The 26,818-nt window shown below is 39.0% G+C and overlaps 1 protein-coding gene across 11 annotated transcripts; it reads right to left on the bottom strand.

Moving 5' to 3' along the window:
* Positions 1-949: 949 nt before the first annotated feature.
* NSUN6 (NOP2/Sun RNA methyltransferase 6) lies at positions 950-26,731 on the bottom strand. 11 transcript variants are annotated; one of them, XR_008465097.1, is made up of 13 exons: positions 21,079-23,542; positions 20,185-20,340; positions 18,383-18,462; positions 17,099-17,208; positions 14,214-14,367; positions 12,506-12,587; positions 11,494-11,613; positions 8,743-8,887; positions 6,739-6,887; positions 5,662-5,787; positions 2,273-2,752; positions 1,418-1,459; positions 950-1,084 (listed from the first exon to the last, which is right to left on the bottom strand). XR_008465097.1 is itself a non-coding variant. In XM_054193194.1 (13 exons), exons 3-13 carry the CDS (start codon positions 21,151-21,153, stop codon positions 2,540-2,542), a joined length of 1,410 nt encoding a protein of 469 aa, XP_054049169.1. In that variant the 5' UTR covers positions 21,154-21,187; positions 24,959-25,008; positions 25,289-25,823; the 3' UTR covers positions 1,957-2,539. The 11 variants fall into 11 exon arrangements, 9 of the variants coding, with proteins under 9 accessions (XP_054049169.1, XP_054049175.1, XP_054049167.1 ...); XM_054193194.1 differs by lacking the exons at positions 950-1,084; positions 1,418-1,459 and adding exons at positions 24,959-25,008; positions 25,289-25,823 and having other exon boundaries at positions 1,957-2,752; positions 21,079-21,187; XR_008465096.1 differs by lacking the exon at positions 950-1,084 and having other exon boundaries at positions 1,416-1,526.
* Between the last annotated feature and the right edge of the window lie 87 nt (positions 26,732-26,818).

Consider the following 26,818-nt stretch of genomic DNA (forward strand, 5'->3'; position numbering starts at 1 on the left):
AAGACTGAAGCATAATGGTTCAGAGCGTAAAGCATTCTTATCAGGAAAGTAACCCTATTATGTATTAAAAATATATATACACACACCATACATCAAACTTGTGACAAAGTATTCCTGCATTTCTAGTTAAAGTCACAGTAAGATTGGAAAAGAAAAGAAAAAAAAAGACGGGCCTCCATCCAACTTTAGTCATCTAATTTAGCCAAGCCTATAGTCAAAGAAAGGACACTGGCTCCTTCAAGGGATAATTTGGAGCATCTTAATTTGAGTTTCTGTTCTGAATTGCCTGATGGAGAAGTCTCTTCCCTCCCCACCTCCCCAGTTACCAACAGAGAGAGGAGCCTAGGGGAAACAGCTGATGAGGCTTAGCCCTTTAATGTGCCAAGTGTTCTTTTAAGGCTAGCAGTTGACTTTTGCAGAACCAACTCTAGTAGTTAAAAGTTCAGATACGAGTAATTTTTTTTTCAGGTTAAGTCTGGTCTGCAATTACACTGGAATCAAATACAAGTCAGTTACTTTTTCCCCTCCCCCCACTCCCTCCTAAAACTTCTCATATAAAATCAAGATCACCTTCTTGAAGAGCCTGTTTATCATTCAAAATGAAAGAAATCTGGGAGGGTCTCAACAAATCTTCCACTAAAAATTCAGCAATCTTAATTCTTTCAAATTCAGCATCGCACAAATCCTGTTACTGAAACTGGAGGCAAAGTTCCTTACTTTATATGCATAAGCAAATTTCAGTGCATAATCTACGTGTGCTGATTAATGTTTACAGGATTTATATATTCTGCAAAAAGAAAATGCTTTTTTACTAGCACTGAGTTAAAGATTTCAACATGTACTTACAATAAAAGATTAATCCTTTTGTTACCAAGTAATTATTTTAGCCATATTTAGACTAAAAAGACTTAATTTATAGTATGAACTACCATGATTCTAAATAGGATCTCTCGCCTACTACTGATGAAACAAAATGACTTTAAATCTTCTTTAGACTTGTTGTGGGTAACGGCAAGGAGCGACCGACGGAAGTAGACATGTAGTAGACAAGAATTCCACCCTTATAGAGGATGTACTGGTCAACCTGGACAGAAGGGAAGAAGGGCCATTTGTTTTATTTAAGAACAGTAGAAAACATAATGTATTAAAACATTTATAGCAACTATAAGTAAACAAGCAGACTACTGAGAAACAGAATTGTATAAACTGTTTTGATTGCGAGCAAATGCAAAAGTACTTCTGACAGTATAAAGATAAGTTACAAAAGAAGTATCGCTCTTTTTAGTCCAACCAAATAATTATGTGTGAAGACACAGACATTTTTCAGATAATGCTTTTAAAAACTGGAAATTGATGAGTGAGAGGAAAAAAACCAAACACACACAGATGTCAGTTTATGTTTCTGAATTGTACTTACCTTTTCCCTCTAATTTCAGTGCTATTGTCAGTTCCAGCAGCACTGAGAAAAGAAAGTACTGTTCAAATGGAGAACGTCTCTGGAACTGAAGCAGAATTTTCAAATACATCTAGCACATTTAAAAAATTTAGATTACTAAAACTTTGAGCAGTGTATTAAGTCAGTTCTCATTAGCATGCTTCCCCAGTTTCAATTTTCATATAATTTTAGCTGGTGATGCTTTCTAACCAATAAAGAGTTAATATTCTTAGTTGTTTGAAAGGTGATTTGCAACATTTCAGCTGGTATTATGCATTGTTTTCTGTCTTTTGATATATTAATCACAACTGTAGCCCCTTCTGTTGCAAATGTTTGATTTTAAAATTGTCACTTGTCAGCCAGTCCAATAGGCTACTTCAGAGCCAATACAGTTATGCATGGGAAGTTTGATGTTGAAACAATATTTATTTACATTCCCAGAGTGAGATGGTTTAATATATTCATGCTGCTATAAAAGACATGCTACAAAGCCTAATCGTATTTTGTGTATATACTATGTGTACAGAGAATCTTGCTTGTATTAAAATAAAAGAGAAATGAGGTTCTAAGTATCAATTTATAAACCAGTTCTTTGTAAAACGTTGCAGTGTTTCGTGAAGCACTATTTAATGAAGCATTAACTATTGGTAAATCTCCGTAGAAGCTACCTCTTACCAAAATTCAGAGTAGTTCATGTGTATGTTATGTATGTTTGCATTTCATAAAGTAAAGTAGCTTCCTTCCCTTCCCAGAGAACCCCTGTTCCTGCGCTTGCCGCGCTACTTAAGCCACTCACACGAGGGAAGAGGGAGCAGACAGCAGGATGAGTGCGCGTACCTGTCATTCACGCGCTGACCTGCTGCAGATACAAAAGCAAATGGAGACTTAAAAAAATGATACTGCCCTTCCCCCAGCTGTGACTTTCTTTCCGCAACCTGTGGCTCTTTCCCAGCAGAACAGCTGGCAGATTTTATTGCTGCCATGGCAACCCTGCTGTCAGCCCGTTGGCTTGGCAACACCGCAGCAGTAAGAAACACGCTTCACGTCTCAACTCTTCTTAGACTCACAGAGGTTTTTTTTTTTTCAGGGTGCACTCTTCAGTGCTTATTTACTGTTCGATTTAATAAATTTTGCAATAAAAAATCCTATACAGTCCTTATTTGCCAGTGAAATCAGATCGTCTTCCCTGGAATCTTGCAAAGAATTAATATCCATTCCGTGCAACGTCACAGCAGCTGGATCGAATCTCTGCAGCAGCTTCAACTGATCAAGCGACAGCCCAGCTCCCCTCATGCCTTCTCCTCCAATATGAGGTTCCTTTTTAAGTCACAAAGAAAAGCAAAAAAAAAAAAAAAAAGAGTAAAGTTCTTAAGTGCCCTAAATGTATTCCGCTGAGTATATGCAGGGCTGCCTAACTGGACCAAGCTGGGTTTGTATCATTCACACCGGGGGAGACTTTAGAAGTAACATGGCCCTTCTTTTCTCGCCTTCATCTGGCCAATATGCATGTAAGCATAGATACAAGGTCCAACGGGCTTTGAGGAGGTGGTGGTGTGCCTACTCCACTTCAGCTCAGAGCACTTACTGAGGGCAGGTGCACAGGTCTAAATCAATTCATCGCTCAAAGGACAGAAACATCAGAAGAAAGTTGTTATCACCAGACAAGAAGTTTGAAGGGTTTTAGGTTTTTCACTTTTAAACGATGCAGCACTTCTGCATACTGACTAATAGTTAAGCCAAAAATAATGATTCCTTAACCAGTTACTAGGAGTAACAGTAGTAGAAATACCTGGATTCTTCACATTAAAAACTTTAAATGGAGAGACTGGAAGCCCAACTCCAGACTACTTTACTGCCTGAAAAGGCATCATTTTGGAAGATGATGTGGCAGAAAAATCTGTCCATCAGATTTCCTATGTCATGTAACTGGACTAACAGGTAAATGGGATGACTGTTACGTGTGTATGTATATGAGGCAAAGAAAGGATCAGCTTAGGTATCTGAATTCAGGAGATGACAGTTGGCATAAAAATCTTGGAGAAGAGAAGGGCTTAAAATCGCAGCCCTTTTCTCAGCATTTTTTGTGAGTAGCCTTGACTGCTTTTTAGTTAAAATAGTGATTCCTGGAAAAATCTAATTCTTAGCTGGATTGTTCTTTCAATGCATTCAGTAGGGAGATAGACTGAAATGTGCAAAAACTGGCATTGCAATATCAAAAATAGATCTCCTTTGTAAGTCTAGTCTAGTCTAGTCTCTAATGCAGCCTACAGGAGAGCATTTTTTGAGCCATCACACTTTGCTAAACATGAGCTCACCCAGTCAGCACATGATGCAAGTTAGTTGCTTAACCACGTACCGTCTGCTGTAAAGCTGGGAAGCCAAGAGGCTGCAGCCTGATTCTTTCTCTTGCTTTCCCTCAGTGCTTTCCAGTTAAGAGACAGAAAGTAAGTGGTGTCCATTGCAAATTGAGAAGAAATAGACAAAAAGGCAGACAGGGAGAGCAACTTCAAGTAACGTAATAGGAGGGTGGAAAGGTGAAAGTCCAGGGAAAACAGTATTACACAGGGTCAAGCGACTTGCTCAAAGACAGACCAATTTTTTCCTCTACCTTTTCCTTTTTCCTTCCAGTTAAGTTACTGCATTCAAGCTGATATATACAGTATATCTCCTGTGTAAATCCCTAAGAGGAAGTAAGTCTGCACAGGCAAAGGATCAGCTGCCATGCAGTAACCTCCACCTACGAGATCAACACGGCTCCATCTCCTGTTTTTTCCTGCCCAGCGTGATTCCAGGATCTGTTGCCAAAGTGAGAAATTGGGAGACAGAGGACTGGGTATAAAGCAGGTGTCCACTGAGAGACTAAAGAATATGGGAAATACATAAAGGAGCATGAGGTAAGTTGACCCTAGACTGCAGTTTCTTGTTCATTGGAAATGATCACCTTCTCTTACACTACTGGGGAGCCGCTTGTAAGATACTATAAACTATCTGTGGATAAACAATTCAGTGTCATCTCATTTAAAATACACTATACACAAAAACTTAATTTTTACAGATAATGGCATTTGTGTATGAAAACTAGTGCTTTATTCAAGACGGTATTACTGGTGAGAGGAAGACTATTAAACCAGAATTAATCTTGCATTTGAGTTAATAGGGCTTGTGTTCTGTTTTGTCATTCTATCGAGGACAATATTTATGCTGTTAGGTAAAATGTATAATCTCAGTTGAAACAGCTGGAACTGATAAATTCCTAGTACATGGATGGTGAGAAAGCAGGCAGAATAACCCTGACATACCAATCTTTAAGAAAAGCTAAAGTTCTGTTAAATCTTTACCAGCCTTCCTATAAATTCTCATTGTACACCTATTGGATATGTATTTTTTTTAATTTAAGTTAAAAGTCGCATCTAAACTTCTTAAGACAGATACAAGTCATCACACAACGTATAAGTAAGCTAAACAGGTATCAGAGTTAGACTTTTCCTCAAAGCCATGATGATAAACAACTAACCCACCCAACTCATCACATCAACAAAGAGGAAGAGACACACATACGGTCTGATGATAAACTCTCTCAAGGTACTAATAAAGGTAACAGATATTTTTTAAATGTATGCAGTATACATAAATTCTAGTATCTCCCTACGTATTACCTCCTCCCAGACATCCTAATGGTAGACATTGACGCCAAAAAAGACAAGGTACATTCTTGGGAAGCTGAGCCTGAAATAAATCTATTCCTTCATTCCTTTAAATAACACAAAAATAGCTCCCATACATATAAAATCCTCCTTCCTCAAAACACAAGGTTCTTTCCATTTATCTCCCATCCTTTACGCAAGTCTTCACTACTTCAGTAGCATTAATAAAAAATTTTCACCTCTCCTGTGAATGTGCAAAACCAGAAAATAAGATACGTGCATTAAAGAAGGATTGTGAGAGAAATTTTAACCTTCTTAACTATCTTTTGTCCCTGTTGTGTTTTAAATGACTGTTGTACAAACAACCACAGTACACAGTGGGAAACAACGTTCCCTAAATGAAGCTCAATTAAACACGAAAACAGATTTAAAAGAGCCTCAGAAATCCTTATGTTATTTCTATCCAGAGCAGTTAAAATTGTCTGCAGTGAAAAAGAGATTTATTGACAGTAGATATAGTGTGTAACTTCACAGCACCAAAGCAAGCTGACTGGATTGTGTGAAATACCCTGAAAATATTACCTGTGGTTGAAGCTGGAGGCATGGAAAAGTTTTCAGGGCCCAAGCAACTTGCTCCTCATTTTCAGAGAGTGTAATTGTACACGTACTATATACTAAAACACCTCCTGGCTTCAGCAATTTCACTGCCTGCAGGGAGACATAAACAATAGTTCAGCTTATTTTTAAACGTAAAAACTTGCACATGAAGCAACATTAACCAAGAAGCCATTAAGCTATAATATTAAAACTTAGCACTTAATTAAACTCAGTTCTTTCTGTGTAAGATACGCATTAGGATACTAATTCTTCTCAGGGAATATAGTAAAGGATCCCATGGATTAGAAATGTTCTTCTTTCCAAATCAGCGTTGTAGCTCGTGCAGTTTATTAATGCCATTGAGATGATTCACCTTGTAAGATTTGTTATTTGTACAGCTCTGCATATCCCAGGCAGATTAGTTCTGTTTTTCATCACCTGCTGCCAACCAATACACAATATTTTTATCAGTGATATTAGATGTCAACTATTTCCACATACTTGGCATGGAAGCTATGTCTATGCTGCTTTTTCAAGCAATTCCAGTTCACTTTGAATACATATAAATCAGATTTAGGCAAGTTTTATGAAATCTTATCTTTCAGCATCAGCCCAAGCACACTCCTACTAGCATGAAAAGTTGTAATATGGCTTTGTACTCCATCTCATATCCCATATAGTACCTCACAGCACCACTGCATGGGAGTTCTATCCAGTGAACGTACAAGAGCCTGTGCTGCTGCAGAGAAAAGACTTTAACCTGCTCCGTGACTTAGACCCTTGCAATTATTATAAATTTAAACTGATGAAACAGAAGGAATAAAAAAAAATATTTTGTTCATTATGGCTTGCATATACTTTTCCCATGCTCCAGTGAATTGACTTCACCTAGCAATAGCTATGGTGGAGCTGAGAGGTGAACTGAATCCTAACACAAACTTCTTTACTTAGCTGCTGAAAAGGGAGGGAAAACGAGGCTCCATTTTTTGGTATGAAGTAAGTTTTATGCTGCAAAAGCAATTACGTTCAATTTAGCTCATCTACTCAATGATTAATACATACCACAGTGAAAAGTTTGCGCTGTAGTGGCTGATAAGAGGTCACTTCCTTTAAAGTCAAGGAATAAGCCATGTTTGGTCTCTGTCCCATCCCACTACATGGAGCATCAAGAAGAACTCGATCAAATGATTCTGGTAAGAACGGCGGTCCTTCTGTAAAAAGCAGTTAGTAATGTAAAACGTGGCTGTTTCTTTCCTTGAGACTTCACCATAGATAAGGACAAATTCTTACTGCTTCCTTGACATAAAACATTTACGTTCTATAGATGGTGTCTGTCTTCCAAAGTAACCTCGGGTAGAGACAAGTCTCAGCACTGCTGGTGACAGACTTCATCTCCAAGAAAACTAAAGAGTTTTAGTTCTGTTTGCTCAAACAATACATGATCCCTTTAGGCAATCATATTTTTTTTACCTTGATTTAATAATGTGAAAGTAAAATTTAAAACTAATTAAACAAAAATGTTGAAATATGATTGGCCAGAGGTGCTGGGTACCGAGTTGTACATACAGGCTGTACTGAATCACAGTCACCTCATAACAACCAAGCGTGCAAATCTTTACTGAGCGAAGCCTGTAGTTAACCATTAAGACTGCCTTAAATAATAATAATAGGACTGTCTATATAATAACTACTTCTTACGATGCACGTATATCTGTAGAAAATAAAGCACTTTATAATTACATGAAATATTACAAGTTCTAATGCATGACACTGCTGTCTCCGCAGCAGAACAATTCAGTAAACAAGGATTGTGAGGACAAGATCAATTTCTGACTATTACCTGGATAGATAAGGGAATATATAACTTTTATACGTAGAGCCTTCTTTCATCTGAATCCCACTGGCTCAAGAGCCCAAAATTTTCTATCACCTTAGCACTAGACTCTTCAGCTCAGCATCACCAAGACAAAAGTGGCTCCATACGCGTATCTGCGAGCAACCACTGAGGAAGAGAGCCACACATTTGCTTTACCTCCTTTTCTCCTTCTGTTCCTCAAACATACAAGTTGGGTCACAAGTGAAAACAAGTGGGTGGCTTCATACTACTGCTACCCAGCTTGTTCCAGCACTACAAAATGAGTCTATTTTGGCACTGCTGATTTATCTACCTCTGATCCATTACTCCAACGTTCAAAATATGTCACGTCTTGCAGGGATGTACAGAAAAGCCTTCATGAGCTCTCAGTATTACAGCTAGCCCTTGTTCATCCGTGTACGTGCTACATACCACCTACAATATTATATGTTCATAGAAAGACTATTAAGAAAGTACCTTTATTCCTGCAAATCAGGAATAACTGCAGGGCATGGGGACAAAGAAGGTGAACTGAATGATTCTATGATTCTAATTACGCAACCTGATTCCTACTTAGGCTGACGAGTGACTGGGATGAAACAGAGCGAGAAAGAACAGCATACTTTGCACAACGAACTAAAAATAATCAAGACAGCAGATACCATTTAAATCGTTCCATCATGGGAACAGAACCAGCATCATAAATACAGCGCTTCAGAAAAGCAAATGAAATTAACTTAAAATAATACACTGTGCTTCTATAGAACTTTCCCCTGAACAGCTGCACAAACATCAATGAACTAAACCTTGCAGCACTCCTGGGAGTTAGGTATTAATAACCCCATTTTACAGATGAGGATTCTGAGGCAGAAAATCCAAGCAATTCTGCAAAAAATTTTCTCAGACTAAGTCAAACAATTCAGAGCTTTAAGGCTTCTTCCATCTTTGATATTATCTGGGAAAGGAATGCATTTCCTTTGAGCATATTAGGTTGTGATAAGGACAGAGAGTTTGAGTTTTGTATTAGCTTCATGGAGAAGCTGATAATCACGAAAGAGTAGAAATAAAAGAACATTCACAGTGCTGAACCAACCTAGGTATCTGCCAAGATTTCAAGGACATGTAGACCTGTGGCAGGTTTAATACTATTAGTGCAAAACTGATTACTATTTTCTTCTAAAAGCTACTGCTATCCAAGTTGTATACTTTACCTTGTTCGTCCTCTCTCTTCTCAACTGAAAGCGCCTTTGTTCCATCATAGCAAAATGCCTTAATGCAATTCAACTGTAGCAATTCAGCATTCTGCTTAATTTTTTTGACCTTCTTAGCTATCTTGTCCATGGCTATTACTTCACCCTGGAAAAAAAAAAAAAAAAAAAGACAGAGGTTTCAATCATAGAATGCTAGGTTAAAAGGGAACTCAAGGATCATCTGGTCCAACCTTTCTTGGGGAAAGCACAGTCTACACATGATGGCCCAGCACCCTGTCCAGCTGAATCTTAGAAGTGTCCAATGTTGGGGAATCCACCGCTTCCCTGGGGAAATTATTCCAATGGCTGATTGTTCTCATTGTGAAAAATCTTCTTCTTGTGTCCAATCAGAGTCCCCCCAGGAGTAACTCATGCTCATTACCCCTTGTCTTTTCCATGTGACTCCTTGTAAAAAGGGAATCTCCATCTTCTTTGTAGCCACCCTTTAAATACTGGAACACATGGTGATAAGGTCTCCCCTAAGCCTTCTTTTCTCAAGGCTGAACAAACTCAGTTCTCTCAGCCTTTCCTCATATGGCAGGCTTCCCAGACCTTTGATCATCTTTGTGATGATCTGGACCCTCTCCAGCCTGTCCATATCTCTTTTTGTACAGCGGAGACTGAAATTAAACACAATATTCCAGGTGTGGCCTGACAAGTGCTGAATAGAGCGGGATAATGACTTCTTTATCTCTGCTGGTCATGCCTTTTTTGATGCAACCCAGCAACCTGTTGGCTTTCTTTGACACAGCAGCATACTGTTTACTCCTACTGAGTTTGTTGTCCACCAGGATCCCCAGGTCCCTTTCTACAGAGCTGCTCCCCAGCCAGGTAGATCCCAGCCTATGCTGCGCTGCTGGATTATGTTTTCCCAACTGCAAGACCTTACACTTGTCTTTGTTGAACTTCATAAAGTTCTTGTTAGCCCACTCTTACAGCCTATCCAGGTCTTCCTGCAGGATGGCTCTCCCTTCCAAAGCGTCAGCTTCACTCACAGTTTGGTGTCATCAGCAAACTTCGTCAGGGCACACTTGATCCCATCATCTGGATCACTTATGAAGATATTAAACAGTATTGGGCCCAGTATTGATCCCTGGGGGACCCCACTTGTGACAGGCTGCCAGTTTGAAAAGGAGCTATTTATCACCACCCTCTGGGTGCAGCCGGTCAGTTTTATCAAAAGCATAGGGATTAAAGGATGTGCAGTTCCTGATTTCCTCATACCCACACCAGGAGCAGTGTAAAGCAGGCTTAGTGTTCACTATAGAATTTTGTATTCATAAATCCACACTCCAATAGTCCCTATTCTCTCATATTCCCCATGATAACTGCATTAGGCTAGATACTAGTCTGAAGCTGTGTGCATTCTGACTGGCACAGTCACTCCCTAAGGGACCCTATAACGGCTGACTTCTGGCAAGTGGGGTTTTTTGTTTGTTTTGTTTTGTTTTGTTTTGTTTGTTTTGAACTGTTTTACTCGGCACTAAGTTAGGCAAAACCGTAACCATCTGAAAGAGGGTAGAAGGCTCAAACACATGGTAAAATAGGTCAACGGGTTTTAAATTTGCATGGAGATGGTAGGAAACATGATCACATACAGCTCAGTCCGGAGGAAATGACACCCACAGCCATGCTTCTGGCTTGTTCAAGACTTGTAACATACTTTTATACTTGCAGCAGTTGTCACTAAAGTTACTTTGGGAAATGCTGTAAATACTAGAAATAATTTAGACATGGTGGGGGAAGGGAATCACAATTACACATTATTTCTTTTATGTAAGAATAAGGTTTCTCTTTTTCTTTCCAAGATAAATCAAAACAGACATACACCACTATATGCTAGATGAAATCTGTAAACACAAAAACCCCACCATTTTCAGTAGCATCAGTAAAATCCAGAACAGTAATACAACCTTCAAAAAAAATTAAAAACCAAAAACCTCTACTAGACTTGCTATAGCAATTAGAACCTGCTGAGAAAACGACAACTTTTTCCTATTTGGTGATGGCTCTCTAAGGGCTTATGGAAAGGCAACACAACCAAGACAGACCATGTTAAAAAAAAAAAAAGGTACAGTAAATACAGTAAAGATAAGCTTTTGACTGTATGTCAGCCAATATGTAGGTCTAGGATTGACAAGTAAAAAAAGGATTTATGGTGTGTCAGTGGTGTCCAGCCTTCAGCTACTGTGAGCCAAATCACCTCCTACAGGAGCACTCAATGACCACGTGCCATTGCTTTTCCCCTATCACCATTCAACCTATTGCACATAGGATCATAGAATCACTTAGGTTGGAAAAGACCTTTAAGATCGTCAAGTCCAACTGTTAACCTAGTACTGCCAAGTCCACCACTAAACCAAGTGCCTAAGCACCAAGCATATCCCTGCGTAACTTTGCCTTGCATGTTATGAATTCTTCCACTACAAATAAATCAGTAGCACTTAAAAGTGAAATCAAACATACTTCAAAAGGTCAATTTGCAGCAAATAAGGTTTTAAATGTGATGGTGACTTTTGATAAAGATGGTCTGTGCCCATTTCAGTGACTCTGATCTGTAGCAATATATATTGGTAAGCAGAACGTTCAAATATTAATTGGTTGCTGTCGTAAATTATCTGTGCATTCTGACAGCCAAGTGAAGTGAGCTGTGCAAAGAACAGTGGTCAGACTTTCTTCACTAAGACTGAAATGTTCAATGACTTCTCTTACCTGGTCATGCATTAATGTTGCAAGATGGGTTGTTTTTCCTCCAGGTGCAGCACACATATCCAAAATTCTTTCTCCTGGTTGAGGGTTTAAAATATGGCTCACAACCACAGAAGGCAAGTTCTATCATAAAAACAAATATGGGATAATTCAAACTTTATGTCCTGTATCAAGTACTATGTTAAGGAATGACAAACTCAGTGAAACAAAAATTCATTCAGCAGTGAAGATACTTATGATATTACTGTCAGTTCCTTAACAGAAAATATACCATTGGGATTATATAAAAGAGACACTATGGGTCAGAATTCTTCAGTGGCTCCTTTTTTATTTAAAGCTCCATGATTTCATCATTCTACGTTTCAATGTAGGACAGGTGGTCAATTGTCATATCCGAGTATTGCTTTTAGTTTTATAGTGGGGGGAAAAGCAGTATAGGTATCACAAATATTAGCTTGAAATAAGTTCTTAAGTTTTACAACAAAAACTACATAAAAAATTTGCCATTCTTTGGAAGCTGTGCAGTTTTACAGTACGAGGTAGTGAAAGCTGTGCTACTGTAAGACTTTTCATGGTTATTTTGTTCAGGTGGATTTTTTTCACTAGAGCTAAAAAGATACGCATTTTCTCTTCAACTTGAAGTCAGCGTAATATTTCGAGATTTTCCTGATTATCTACAGGATAAACCCTGAAAGAGGCTCATATTTCAGCGTTCATAGACAGATTCCAAAAACTGAAAGTTCTATGCAGAGTATCTGCGCAAAAAGAATTTCTAAGTTTTTAAGTGAATATCCCCAAGTCACTTTGAAGTCACCCTTATCGTATCTCAGATGCAGTACGATTAAACCACCTACATGTAGATATTGATTTCATTCTAAACGTTTTGTTGTCTTTAAATCCAAAGAGTGACTCAGATGCCACAATACACAATGAATATATAAAGTATTAATGTGTGCTTAGAGGATATTCATCATTCTGCAAATAGTACAGGCTTGTATTTTTGTAACAAATGTACCTGTAAAAACAAATGACCAGGGAGCACGTTGTCAAACGAAGGACTAAGGTAGACTGGCTCTATCATTCTTATGCCCAACCCACTGAAAAACATGGAAAGAATATTTCAGTTACTCAGATTTATAATTTTTAACAGTATTCAATTAAAATCGGTATGGTTACAAATACAAACCTGAAAAAATAATTGTACACCAATGAAAGCACTTATAAATCAACTAAGAAAAATGCTTTTACAATTTTGTAATCTGTTATTTCTGAAAATTACATCATTAATTTGGGTTAACTGTAACAAAAAATGTACTACGTTATAAATTGGAACTATCTGTAAAAATTGCATGAAGCAAATTTACCTTTTTTGTACGCTAGACAGACTAAGATCTAATCCAAGCCTTGATAATGTAAAGAAATGCATAAAAAAAAATTAAATATGGTAATTTCAATCCATAACTGCTTTTGGCTAGCCACGGACGTGCTAGGGCACTGGTGTATGATCTTCCCTCCATTTTTCTAGACTGTCTGAGATTTCTATCAAATAACTAAAAAAATTATATTTCAAAAGTCTTACAGGAACATTGATTTGCCTGCAAAGCAAAGTTTTGAACTTCGAAGCAACCTAAAAGTGTCAAATATGGACGAAGTTCTGACACAGATTTCATTAACTTAAATGTATAAGGAAATGGACAACAATAAAAAAAAAAAACAAACCAATACCGAGCCTGAAAGCAATAGATTACTGAAGATAACAAGAATGAGTATTATTTTGCATATGCACCGCACAGTCCAACAAGAAGAAGGAAGGGTAGGAGAAAGCAAACTTGCAGACACCAGAGTTAGCGTTACATACTGACACCATTCCATGTCATCAACTCAACAGGTATATCCTACCATTACTTCTACTATATTTAAGTGCTAATAAATCGGTAATCCTCTGACAATGTAAACCTTTTTAATAGATCTTTTTTAGTTTGTTCTTGTGAAATTGTCTCAGTCATTAATTTGATGTCCATGCTCTTGTACACTGCTTTTTATATGTGTTTTAGATGACAGAAGAGAAACAAACCATATGCTTTGTCAACAAAATAGAAAAGCAAGTAATCTTGAAATAGATAACTACTTGGCAAATGCTATTAGTTTTTTTATGATATCTGACCTCATGTTCCATCCCCTGCCCCACCAAAAAAAGCCCCACCAAAAATTTTATGAGATGGAAAAATTGAAAAGGCTGCACTTCGGTTCCATCCAACTGGGAAAGTGGTACGGAACAATTTACCAAAATGCAATTTTGCCACAGTAAGAACGTTTGTTACTTCTGTTTGTTCTATATTATTGAAGTCATACGCTAAACATAAATTCTGAAAAGGCTTGCATTTATTTCCTCCTGCCTCTCAAGTAAATTGGTATCTGGATACCATTATGAAACTAAATGTTGAGTCTACTAATATTTACCGTAGTACTTTAATCATAATTGCCATTACATTGCCGCTACCTTAGTTGTGAAGTTACAGAAGACAGCACGAGGCACAATTCTATCATATTCCCAGAAACTAACGCTTCCCAAAAAATACTGGAACTCCCATCATGCAACAGAGGTCTCAGCCAAAGCCATCTTGTGGTTTCACATAGGGTGCAGAACATTTCCAAATGTCTTCCCATCTTCTTCTTTCCCTTTGCAAAGTTGTAGGTGTAGACTGAAGTTGCTACAGACTTACTTCAATGGGCCACTTGAACTAAAGATTTCACTGCGACTCAGTTCTGAAATCCCATTTCCAAGGAAAACTTTGACTCCTTCAAATTCTTTGGCTCCTCTTTTACATTTCCCTTCAATATCTGAATACACTGAGACCAGATCTCCAGCTTTCATAACTGTGCAAAGAACGGAAATTTTGAAATTAATATTATACTTGAAAAGACAGCAGTGACTAAATCATTTAGGATTTTCAGTAGACTACTTACTTCAACTCCTATATCATAGCAAAACTTAAACTTTCCTAATGTAATCAAAGAAAAAGATTAACTATCGGGCTTTCAAATGTACATGGTGAACAATGGCTACCAAATGATTTGAGCTATTAAGAGACACAAGGTTAGAAAACAGACAACATGTCTTGTTTTCTAAGAGGCTAGACGAATCTTCACTTTATTTATTTTATCACCACATGGTCACCCGTAAGTTCTAAGCACACTCTTTGGGACTCAGTCCTTTGGGTGTGCTCCAAGCACGCAAGTACATCAAACAACACTGGTTCACACTTACTGTACAAAGATAATAACACTAAATTTGTCTAATGACCTCTCAATAGCTAGGTAGAACACAGCTATAGCTGCTTTTTCTCAAACTATTGTTTTCATACAACTGATTATATGTTCTTGTTGAAACTTTTTTTCTGGTGTATTTTTTCTACACCTACAACTTTTCTAAGTTCCCTCTAAGGCAACTGCTGTTCTCAATAATCCTTTAAAAGAGTTTTACCTCTCCAGTTAAAACCCTGCAGGCCAGTAAAGTATGTAAACATACACCAAACTCTGGAAGTGTAGTCCTAGGGACTTAGCAAACTTTCTGAGCTAGAACAAAAATAGACGGAAAAGGGGGGTGGTTTACGTGATTTTGTAAAACAGTGAACAAGCTCTATGCACTGACTGGCTGAAAAATGCGCTTAAAAATAAAGGCCTCCACTGACAGCAACAAACAACTTTCCAAAATTACATTTCTGATGTGTCTGACTGGCTGGTACAACCAAAAGATATGACAAACAAGACTAATGACCATTCAGCTTCCCAAGAATTCTTTGAATTGTATTTAGGAATCTTACCATTTTCAAGTGGCCTTCTGAATATGCACAAATACCCCGGAATTCTTAAATAGTAATGTTTGTTGGGTATTTTTTCGCATAGCTTATTTTTACACAATGTGACACAAACCATTATGTGACAGCCTACTGTCATTGTCTGCTTAAACTTCACTGAACAAAAACTTGCAGCAATTTCACTCTTCTTGCAGCAATTTCACTTTTCACTCTTTGCAGTATTCAAACATAAGGGATTTTATTTCACTCTCTGCTGACAATCATGCTTTCAAAATGCATTACTATTGTGTACAGTTCTTAAGCTTTTTGTAGCTTATATTGGCATTCCATAAACATAAAGCTTAGAGTCTGATTAGTTAAATTAAACTCAAAGCCCCCTGATAATTAGTTTACCCTCATTTGGGTTGCAAGTTCAGTGATTAAATGTCTGTTCTTGCGATGCTCTTTTTTTCCCTAGTTAGACCATCTGTGCTTAATACAGCCTTATTTTATTTGGCCTCAAGTGGGTAGCATGCCTTTTTATTTTATTTTCCTATCTGCAATTCCCCTGAAGTGTTCCTGAAGTTTTATAGTATCTTTTCTTTTCTTTGAGTTGATGTTGCATGGATAATTACATGCAGCAATTATGATAAATCACTCGTTGACTCAAAGACGGATTTGAATATTTATGAGGTTGTCTAAATAAGCCATTTCACCAACTGCTACAGCAATATACTTATTTCATTATCAAGTCCTAGATTGAAAAACATTCCTGTTCAGTGAATTGGACTTAAGCACATGCTTAAAACTTCTTGAAGGTTTTTTCCTGAAAAGGAATGAAGTTAAGTGGCTAGATAAATGCTTTCCTGACTCACTTTGTTTAATAATAAGAACCATGATGATTAGTAGATCTCATCACAATAGAATAATGAGGTGAATCATCCAAAATTATGCTGGTTTCACATAAAGTTAATTTGACCTTTAAATAAAAAATAAACAGGCTGCTGAGCGCTAAGCATGTATATGTAGATTTTTTTAGCTTGTCTCACAGGCGTTGAAACAAAAATTTCCATTTCTTAACAATCTGACATTAAAATTGAAGATTTTTCTCATCAATAGGAAAAAAAACCTTTTTATTAGATCTCTCCTACACAAACAATATCAAATGAATCGCCAATGGATTAAAAGTCTGGTTTTTTAGATCTGTAACTTAGTATCTGATAGGATTATGAAGGCAAGCATCTTTGTGACTGCATGAAGAAATAACATGTCTGGAAATACTATCTATTAAATAATCAACATACATGCAGTTACCATCCAGATCTATCTCTTGTGACATTCCCCCCCCTTTTTTTTTTTTTTTGACAAGACTGGAAAGCAGCAAACTTCTGTGAGTTTATTCTACTGAACATCCATGTTAAAAGTTTCAGCATTCAGTAGTAAAATGCCAAGTTTTACTTTGGACCTGCTCTTTAAAAAGATTTTCAAATGAATACAAGAAACTTAAATCCTTGAGAACTAATACTTCAGCTAGGAATTACATACGGAAAAATAAACTTAAAACAGGCCAGGTGAGAAATAACTAAATATAATTTATTACAAGTGTAATGCAAAAATAGTAAAAATCCGAAAAAAAAAAAAGCCAGAAAAACTTAAAAAAAAAAAATATTTACCCTAACTTACAACTATAAGATTAATTTCAGCTGTGAATAGAAAAAAAAAATCAGTAATTATTGGAAATTGTCATCAAGAGGTGATCTTTTTTCCTTCTTATTTACAACTTAACTGGGTGTTACTTAGAGAACTCTTACATCTTGAGGTAGATATGATTCCAGGGACATAAACATGTGCTCCTCGAAGTACTGCATATCCACACTGAGCTCCAACAATGACTTCAGATGCATGCTTTTTTAAATCTTGCCTAAAAATGCAAAATGTTGTTCAGTTAAAAAAAATAAATACTCCCCAAGTAACCTCTAGTTCATAAATACTGTATTTGTCACAATATTATAGAAAAAGTAATTAACTATCATGTATTACATTTAGAAGATTTATTTTAGTCCCAAAGGAATCAAAGGAAACAGCCAAGAAGGAGACCAGTCCTCAAAATAAAGCAGATTCAGGTAGATATTGCCACTATTATGAACCTGACTCAGGAACTCGAATAAATTATACCGGGATGGAGAAATAATCCTCTATCCCTTCCTAGACCATATGATTTTAAAGTGACTTTTTTGTGTTTAACAACTGCTAAGTACTTCTAAAATAAATGTATAACCAGGTACAAGAAACTTTGCCAGTAAGAATTCTGAAGACGACAGTTACTTGAACTTATTAAAGTGTAAATTTATTTGAATATAAAAAGAACAGAACGTTCAGAAAAAGATGCTACAAAAGGGAATTAAATGTGAATGAAGAAAACATAAAAGCATTAAATGCTATTTTAGAGTGTACAGTGTTTACAAACTAGTACTGCTTGTTACCAACCTCTACCTAAACACGATATAAACTGAATCTGAAGTATGTTAGTCTTCATTATGAACAAGATATTTTAAATAAAATGTCCATCAGTGTGTTCAATAAAATAACGAAGAAACTCCATACCAGCAGACACAGATGCAACATGGGAAATATCCAAATATATCTTAAGAATGAAGAACAAATCCTTATTTTGTAGGGGATAAAAAAGATTCAGGAATCCTCTCAGCATTATTGATCCAGTCTCCCTAAGTCTAGCTGTGGACTTGATTCCAGTGGAAGAAAATGCTGCCTGTATTTAGCTATTTTACCCTCTAGTTCTATATTCCACTGCAAAAATTTCATTCTTCTGTCTGCCACCTACCTTTCCAGAGAGGAGGTACTTATGTTACATTTGCCCTATGAAAAAGTTAATCACATAAATAAGGAAAGAACTCTATGTTTTCTTGCGTCTTTTAAAGACTAAAACTCTGACCTGGTTAGAATCCACTGGGTGTTAATATAAATGAAGTTGTGCTTCATTTATAGTGAGTTAGTTATCATAACTGTTTAACAAGAAATTTATAAGTAGAATATGTGTTATGACATTTTAAGGTTAAAGACAAAAAATTTCAAACCTGGGTCCAATGACAGGGATTAATAAGATGTCCTGGAGTTTCGGGTGCTCAAGAACTGGAACACATAGTCCTTTAAATTGCTGTTTCATTAAAAAAAAACAAACAAAAAACCCAGAACTATTAAGCAATACTAAAAAACCTAATACGTAAGTACTTAACTTACTAACTAAACTTAACTCAGTTTAGACTGAAAACTATTTTTCCATTCATAGTTTATAGCTGTAGAGTACAAAAAAATTAAAAAAGGTAGTAAAAACAGTTAAGGGAGATTTGGAAAGAGTGTGTAAGGAGACGCTCCATATTAAAAACACTTGTGTAAAAGACTAAACATTTAATAAATTGAGAAATAACAAGGCCACAAAGGGATTCACTGAGAACTGACTTCAGGGAGCGGGACAGTGTTCCGACACTCAAAAAACTACCACTGGTTTTTGCTTTCTTCTGCAAGAAGGTTGTGTCGAGTTGTCATCAGGTCACAGTAACATCACCAGAGAAGCTTCGGTCTAATCTGTGTTATCATTTTGATGTTACTAATTATAAACCACTGTTTAACTCTACTCATGTATTATTGCCTGTCTTACTTAATACGCCAAGTTGGTAATCCTTTTCGTTTTTCTTTTCAGCTTAACTGTGTTTGGGTACTGAGAGCTGAGTTGTGCATATAGTTGAAGAAAATGACAGTTTGCCATTTTAAAACTGTTCCTGGACTTTGAAAGGTGATGTCTTCTCACCTGAGCCTTCTAAAATATAACCCAAAAACATGAAATAGCATAATTTTTTTGGCATCTGATAAATAAGTATTTTCTCTTAAGAATGAAAACAATCTGTGAGTATACTTTTGTTAAAACTCTTATGTAGTTTCCTTTTCTAATATGACCACAATTAAAAATACAAAAAGTTTATGAAACGCCAGTCTTAATTCAGTTTTCAGCAAAGCATTTTCCCTTGGAGCAAAATATCATTCTGCAATACCCATTTCCAGATTTCTACAATTAAGCTAAAATTAGCATTAACTCATTACCATTCCAGCCAACAGAATACCGTCAACTGCCTCTGCATCACAGAAATGTCTCGGCTCCTGTCATGCAATAGCTCCCTGTACACCCACTAGCATTAATAATTTACTTAAAGAAGAACTGGATCTTTTTAGACAGACTGAAGATCTAGGATAGAGTTTTAAAATAATGCACTTCTTAAACATAATGGCTAACATATTACCAGATAAATAAATGTTTAATTAAGGCAAGTACAAATACAGAAAATTATGTAACAATTAAAAACAGGTTAAAAAAAAGAAAATACAGCAGCTGCAGGGCATCACTCTGGCTCCAGTTTCTAAAACATAGATTTTCTCACTTCCCTAAACAGTTTGTGCAACGAAACACACAGCCATTCTCCTTTAATCTTAAATAAAAATGTTCTAAATATGCTGAATACAGCATACCAAACTGCAGTTTTTATCTGTTTCTACCATCTTCTCTAGACTTACGATGCGTGTACAGTATTTACTACAGTAGTACCCCAATCCTACCTAAGGTCTGAATCTGCCACCTGAAAAAGAGTTGGTTGACTTTTCCCTTCTGCTGTTGCCTTTCTTGGATGTATTAGATGAGGAATACTGCTAGACAATGAATTTTCATTTAACATTTAATGCTGATGGGAAATCAATATGATTGCATAACGTTAATACTAGTGGACGTGTATTAAGTTAAGGAAGAGTTTCCAGTAATGAAAAGCTCTCACAATCAGGTAAAAGATGAAATATCCTGTTATTTTTCTTGTAACAAAGAAAATGCACAAACCTTCTGGATTTCTTCAAACAGCAGTTTTTTCACATGCTTCACTGAGGCCAAGTGGGTATTAACTCTAACAGTTGTGAAAGATGGTGGATGAGATAGATGACTTAACAGAGATTGATATTTACTCTCCACCTCCTGTTTACCTAAGGCAGCGATAAGCTGAAAGTGAAAGAAGAGATTTTAAAATAAGTATTAAAGAGATTCACACAGCAGCCTCTTGCTCAGTGCAAAAAAAGCACTGAATAAACATTCTGTAGAAATGGAGGAATATGGTTGTGTGGTGTCCCATAGTGAGGAATGTCTATGTCTGGAGGCCTAATTCCAGTGAAAACCTCATAAATTTCTTGAAAAGGACTTGTTAGGAAAACAGTCATATTAACAAGATCATTGTAAAAAGGCTGCAGCAAGTACCAAAAGTAACTGCTAGTGAGCTCTCTGATACTGTAGAAAGAACAGTCCTAAGGAGATGGAAGAGCAGATTCAAAACTATGAATTAATAACTCTTATCCCAATATACAACATCATTTTTGTGTGCTTTGACATTAGGAATTCATAAATTGTCTGCAGTACTTTTGTTTCTGCTCTGTGGTATTTCTTGGCAACATTATGTGGCTAGCAAGTGGTTAATTTTCTATGTGATCATACTTCAGTGGGATCCAAAACTGAAGCCTCAGATTTGTGCTAAGTTTATCTTTAATATTTTTATGTTACTTTGAGCCAACAGGCCTAAAGAATAATTTTATATTTTAAATAGAATTATATATAAAAATCTGTGTCTAATGTGAAGACAGTAACTTACTGTAAGGTATTAAATTCAGACAAAATATTAAATCAGAGGAATATTAAGAGTGTTCAGTAAGTGAATATTTGTTGATTTGTAGTATCTATTTCACATACCTCATTATTTCTGAACACTTTGGCGAGATACTCTTCAACTTCACGTTGGAAAGAGATTTTGGGGAAAAAAGACATCTTCCTTTAGCATTTAAGATCTGCTGGTAAAGAACTGAAATAAACAAAATATTTTCTTAGTGGTTTTTATCATATTCTGTAAGTTTATAAATGTAATGTAAGATTTACCTACAAAGTAAGCTGCAGTTTCTGATTATTCTGTTTTAATAATGCAATCTTACTGTACTCAAAACTCCAAATATTGCTCAAGATATGACTGTAACATTACCATTAATTACATTTCAGAATATGTTCTTAACACGCTTAGCATTTACAATCACCTTACAATTAGGTTACTGGTTTCCTTGCTTTCACATCCTTCCCAGCCATACCTTCCCAGGCTTTTGAAATGTGAAGAAAGCGTCACCACCTCTAAATCCTGTCCCATTAAAGTTCCCCTAGCTATCCTTGGGGACAACTCAACACTTAAGTCCTAGAATTCACTCGCAAAGGCTCCTCACAGGATTTAGCTTTGACTCTTCTAAGACCCATCTTTAAAATTCTTATTCTATTACCTCATCATATCTGTTCATTTTTAGAGATAATCTAATTTTTCCCTGTCAGATTTGTTTTCCTCAAGTTTAACTTCTTAGGCTTCCTCTGTAGTTGAAATTATCCAAACTTCATAACGGGGGGACGTTTGCATGACGGTGGACAATGATTTTTATTTTTTCCATATATACTTAGAAAATTAAAGGACTATAAGTAACACTTTTCTCTTGAGTCTGTGTTTAATTCATGGTAGGACTAGTGAAGCATTAATGCAACAGAAGCTCTGCTGATCCTTAGTGAAAATCTTCAAGCTGTCTGGTGAAAGATTACATGGTTAAAAGGTACAGGGAACTTCCAGATGTTGCTTTAATTCCTTCTGCAAAGCCCAGCTATAAAGTCCCTATTGTAGCTCAGCCCCGATGCAGCTTTCATTCTTTGTAATTATTTTCTGTTAATTTTTCTCTCTAGGTAATAAAATACAGTTATCCTCCCAAATTGCATCTCCCCACCCCTATATTGCCTGTATTTTGAAAGATTATACACACTTCAGTATGAAGTGAGACTTCCTAAAAATTTTATAGTTTGTTTACACCAACTTAAAAGCAGGGGAAGTGAGAACCTCCCCCATCAGTGAGGTTTATTCCATCCACAACAAGGAAGTTTGAATACTAAAATACTATGATTTCATTATATTAAGCATATTTAGAGAACATACATTGGAAAGTTTGGTATTCATTCTATTTTAATAAGAGGCTATTTGACACTTTTATCATACAGAACCCCTCAAAAATATCTTTTTTTGCTATGTCAGATTCAGTTGAAGTTTTAATGCTAGAAGAATGTTACCTTCTTCAGACTTAACTTATGAGCCCAGACAAAGCAAATTTTCAGTTTCACGGGTAGGAGTTTCAAAGCCTTATTCCCAACATTAACAGCTTTTGAAAGAAAGAAACTGTAGCAGAATTAATGAACTCCTTTTTAGAATCTAACAAAATGCCCAAAAGAATTCACCTTGCTATTTCTACTCAACCTAACAGTACTACAATAGTTCATATTACAACTGAAATTACCAAAGTTCAGTTTTAATTTTTCAGACAATGGGACATACCATGCCTCTGAGCTGTTGTCTTAGGATGCCAACATTACAGGAAAAAATACAACACAAAAATCACAAAAAAAACCCCTTATGACTCACATTTGGAAAGTTTTTTCTTCAGAAGGATAATAAACTAGCATTTAAAAAAAAACCCATGCTTGTGAATTATTTTTTTTAAAGAGTTGGAATCCTGAATAGAACTAAGCAGGCGTTTGAAAACTGGTAGAAATATGTGTTATTTATGAGCCCTACAAGTGACTTCAGTATTAACATTATGATGGTGTATTGGGTTTGCGTGGCAAGGTTTTGGTAGCAGGGGAACTATAGGGGTGGCTTCTGTGAGAAGGTGCTAGAAGCTTCCACCACGTCCGATAGAGCTAATGCCAGCCGGCTACAAGACGGACACACCACTGTCCAAGGCCGAGCTCATCAGCAATGACGGTAGTGCCTCTGAGATAACATATTTAAGAAGGGGGAAAAAAACCTGTGTGGCAGCAGCCAGAAGAGAGGAGTGAGAATATGCGAGAGCAATAATTCTGCAGACACCAAGGTCAGTGAAGACGGAGGGGGAGGAGGCACCAGAGCAGAGATTCTTGTGTAGCCCATGGCAAAGACCATGGAGAGGCAGGCTGTTCCCCTGCAGCCCACGGAGGGTAACAGTGGAGCAGATATCCACCTGCAGCCTGTGAATGACTCCGTGCCAGGGCAGGTGGCCCTGAAGGAGCCTGTGACCCCATGGAGAGCCCCCACTGGAGCAGGCTCCTGTCAGGACCTGCGGCCCTGTGAAGAGAGAAGCCCATGCTGGAGCAAGTTTGCTGGCAGGACTTGTGATCCCATGGGGGACCCACGCTGGAGCAGTCTGTTCCTGAAGGACTGCACCCCATGGAAGTGGGTAGCCTGTAGGAAGGAACTACCCTCCTGTGGGAGGGACTCCATGCTGGAGCAGGGGAAGAGTGCGAGGAGCCCTCCCCCTGAGGAGGAAGGAGCAGCAAAGACAACGTGTGATGAACTGACCACAACTCCCATTCCCCGTCCCCCTGTGCCACTTGAGGGGATGAGGTAAAGAAAATCAGGAGTGAAGTTCCCCTCGCGCCTGGGAAGAAGGGAGGGGCGAGGAGGAAGGTGTTTTAATATTTAGTTTTTATTTTTTCATTACCCTACTCCGATTGGATTGGTAATAAATTTAATTAATTTTTCCCAAGTCAAGTCTGTTTTGCCCGCGATGGTAATTGCTGAATCATCTCTCCCCGTCTTTATCTTGACCCACGGGCCTTTTGTTATATTTTCTCTCCCCCTGTCCCAGCTGAGAAAGGGGAGTGATAGAGTGGCTTTAGTGGGCACCCGACATCCAGCCAGGGGAAACCCACCACAGAAGGTATCTTTCCAGGACATTAAATAGGTATTTTATGATAACCACAGAATGGCAAACCAACCACTGATCTGACAGCACGTTGGCGATGGGACATGTTTCTTGCTCATTTTTAAAATGGGACTGAATGATACCATGAAACATGAGCTAATAGGCTGTTAAAACTAAAAACTCTTGGTCAAAAACAGTACACAAAAAGGACAGAACTGCAAGGAAGTCCCCAAAATGCATTATAAAAGGGAAGTATTAGTCCCGTGATACCAACTAACAAGACAACTATGTCAACAGGTATGGTTTGAAATTTCATAGCAAAATAGAAAAGTTGTCATGTGTTAGAAACCACTTCCTCCTAAGCAGGATGGCAAGTATACTACAATGTCTGCAATATAACAAGGGCCAACAGAAAAACAAGAATACTAATAGGAGATTCACTTCTCCCCACGTAGACAGGCTAGATGTCACACAGAAGCATGACACCGCATCTGGGCTTTTAACCACAGTTAATGAACACTTTTAGGAAGCCAAGGAACTTGTAACAGAAGTTAAGACTTGACCCTGACTAGTTCATAGGGCCTGGTACGAAATGTTACTGCAGGAGAGCTGCTCTGTTGCAGCAACCCAACGGCACGTGGACTCAACACATGCATTCAAATGGCAAATACAAGAAATCCAGTATCATTGTGCTTAGTTCAGGGAGAGGAACAACACATAAATGAGAAGCAATTCCTTGGTTAAAAAAAGAACAGTCAAAAGAATAAAACCATTGTGAGCAGCCTGGAAGCTTTAAAATAGTGCAACTGAAGGTTCAGAGCCCATCCACACAACCTGCAGGTTCAGCACTCTATGTATGCCATTTCAGTGCCCCTTACCTCAGAAAACATACAATGTAGCTTAGAAAGGCTCAGGGAAAGGTGATGACCTACAAGTGAGATACATATATACATATGTGATATAAGTGGTGACCTAAAGGTGATAGGGAATGTCTTTCAAGTAAGTAAAAATTAATCAGTTTGCAGTCTTCCAGGCTGGGAAACATAGTTGAGGGGGGAATAGAATAAAAGCTTATGAATTCAGGTGGGGCAGGAAGAAAGGCTGATGCAGGAGACTGTCTAGTGCCTCTTCAAATAGAAGAGTTAGACTTCAACAAGAACCAGCAGGAGGCAGGTTTGAAACCAGAGAGGCATTTTTTTTCCACAGACCTGCTGTGCCGTACACCTTGCCCCAGGAAAGGCTTGATGGAGTTCAGAAGAGAGCCCTTGAGGGAACATCGCTCCCTGTTCACCATCTCTGTACAGATTTCCCTGTGCCTCTGTTGGGGGCTGCTGCCGGCGAGGTGGTGCTGGACCAGGGCTTTGATCTACCTGCACACGTAAGCACCACCGGCTGAAAAGCATAGCCAGCACCCAGAGATGCCGAACGAGACTTAACTTTCAAACCTCTCTTCCCTACTCTTTCCCAGAAGTGTTAGCAGAGCTGAGAGCTTTCTTTTAATGCATGCTAGAGTTAAGACTCTAAAAAATGTACAGTAAGTCTCTGCTTGATCACACTAATTCCAGACTTGCTTAATGGCTTTAATATTTTCTACAGCTACAAATACACTGCAAGATTTAACTTTCAAACCTCTTTTCCCCACGAGGCAGAGGTCAGGCAGCACATTGCTGTGAGGAGCAGAATTTGGGGCTCCCTCCTTTATTCCCCACCCGCCCCGTTATTGAAAACCCCAAGTGCGGGGGTGTCACAGCTCTCCCCAGCCTCCCCGAGGCCCTGTGCGGCACCTTAAGCAAGACCCGGGGCTACCCCGGGAGGCAGCGCACCTCTACGAGACGCTCGGCCACCACCACCACTGCCCCCTCAGCCCCGGCGGACACCGAGGGAGACACATGCCCGGTCCGGACCCGGGACACCACGAGAACGGGAGAGCACTCTGCGGCCGGGCCGGGCCGGGCCGGGCCCCTTTCCCCCCACCCGCGGCGGCGCGCAGGCTGCCGACCCGCCGCCAGGTCCCCACCTACCGCCGCGCTCCGGGCCGCTCCCGCCTCCTCCGGGGCGGCGGCAGGAAGTACCGCGGCACGGGGCGGTGCCGGCCCGGCTGTTAGCATGGGAACCGGACGCGCCGCGCGTGGGCCCAGGCAAGCGGCCCCAGCGGGACCCGCAGGGCGCGGGAAGGGGAGCAGCAGAGCCGGGCCAGAGCCCACACAGCGCGGCCCGTGCCCCGAGCGGCGTGAGTGGCCCCTTGCCGCCGCTGAGGGGTGGCCACAAGAGTTTCCCCCGCGGGCAGAGTCCGCTTTGCCGCGCCGCTGTGACGCCCTTCTCCCCCTCTCGGGTGTCGAGGTTTCTATCTCGGAACGGCCACCGTGGGCCCTCCCCAGCCGTAACGCGGGCAGCGGGCCCAGCCGCAGCACCGCCCGGCTGAGCGACACCGTGACGGGAAAAGGACGCTGCCGGCGCAGACCGGCAACGCTTCCGCTCCAGGGCTGACCGCTGTCGCTGTGAAGCCGCTCCCACCCCAGGTGGGGGACACGGGTATCCCGCAACACCACTCCCTTACGGGGCGGCTGCCTCTTCCCCGGCTCACCCGGCCCCGCCTCACCGCCCGCCCCGGAGAGGCGCTACCTCCCCCCACCCGGGCCGCTCCCGCGGAGGCCACCCGCCGTGGGCGGACGCGATGACGCACGGAGTGACGCGACGCGACAGCCGCGTGGGCGTTGGGGCGGCCTCTCGCGCCGTGC

Source organism: Rissa tridactyla, chromosome 2 (assembly GCF_028500815.1).
Source record: "Rissa tridactyla isolate bRisTri1 chromosome 2, bRisTri1.patW.cur.20221130, whole genome shotgun sequence".
NCBI classification, from domain to species: Eukaryota; Metazoa; Chordata; class Aves; order Charadriiformes; family Laridae; genus Rissa; species Rissa tridactyla.

Bases quoted from the DNA above. Each gene is read 5' to 3' on its own strand.
- NSUN6 (XM_054193200.1), bottom strand. From the start codon at position 21,153: ATGTCTTTTTTCCCCAAAATCTCTTTCCAACGTGAAGTTGAAGAGTAT. The intron at 18,463-20,184 runs GTTTGTGCATTT...TTAATGAAACAG, and splicing joins TGTTTGAAGAAATCCAGAAG to CAATTTAAAGGACTATGTGT. The intron at 5,788-6,738 runs GTATGTATTAAT...GTCTCCCTGCAG, and splicing joins AGCGCAAACTTTTCACTGTG to GCAGTGAAATTGCTGAAGCC.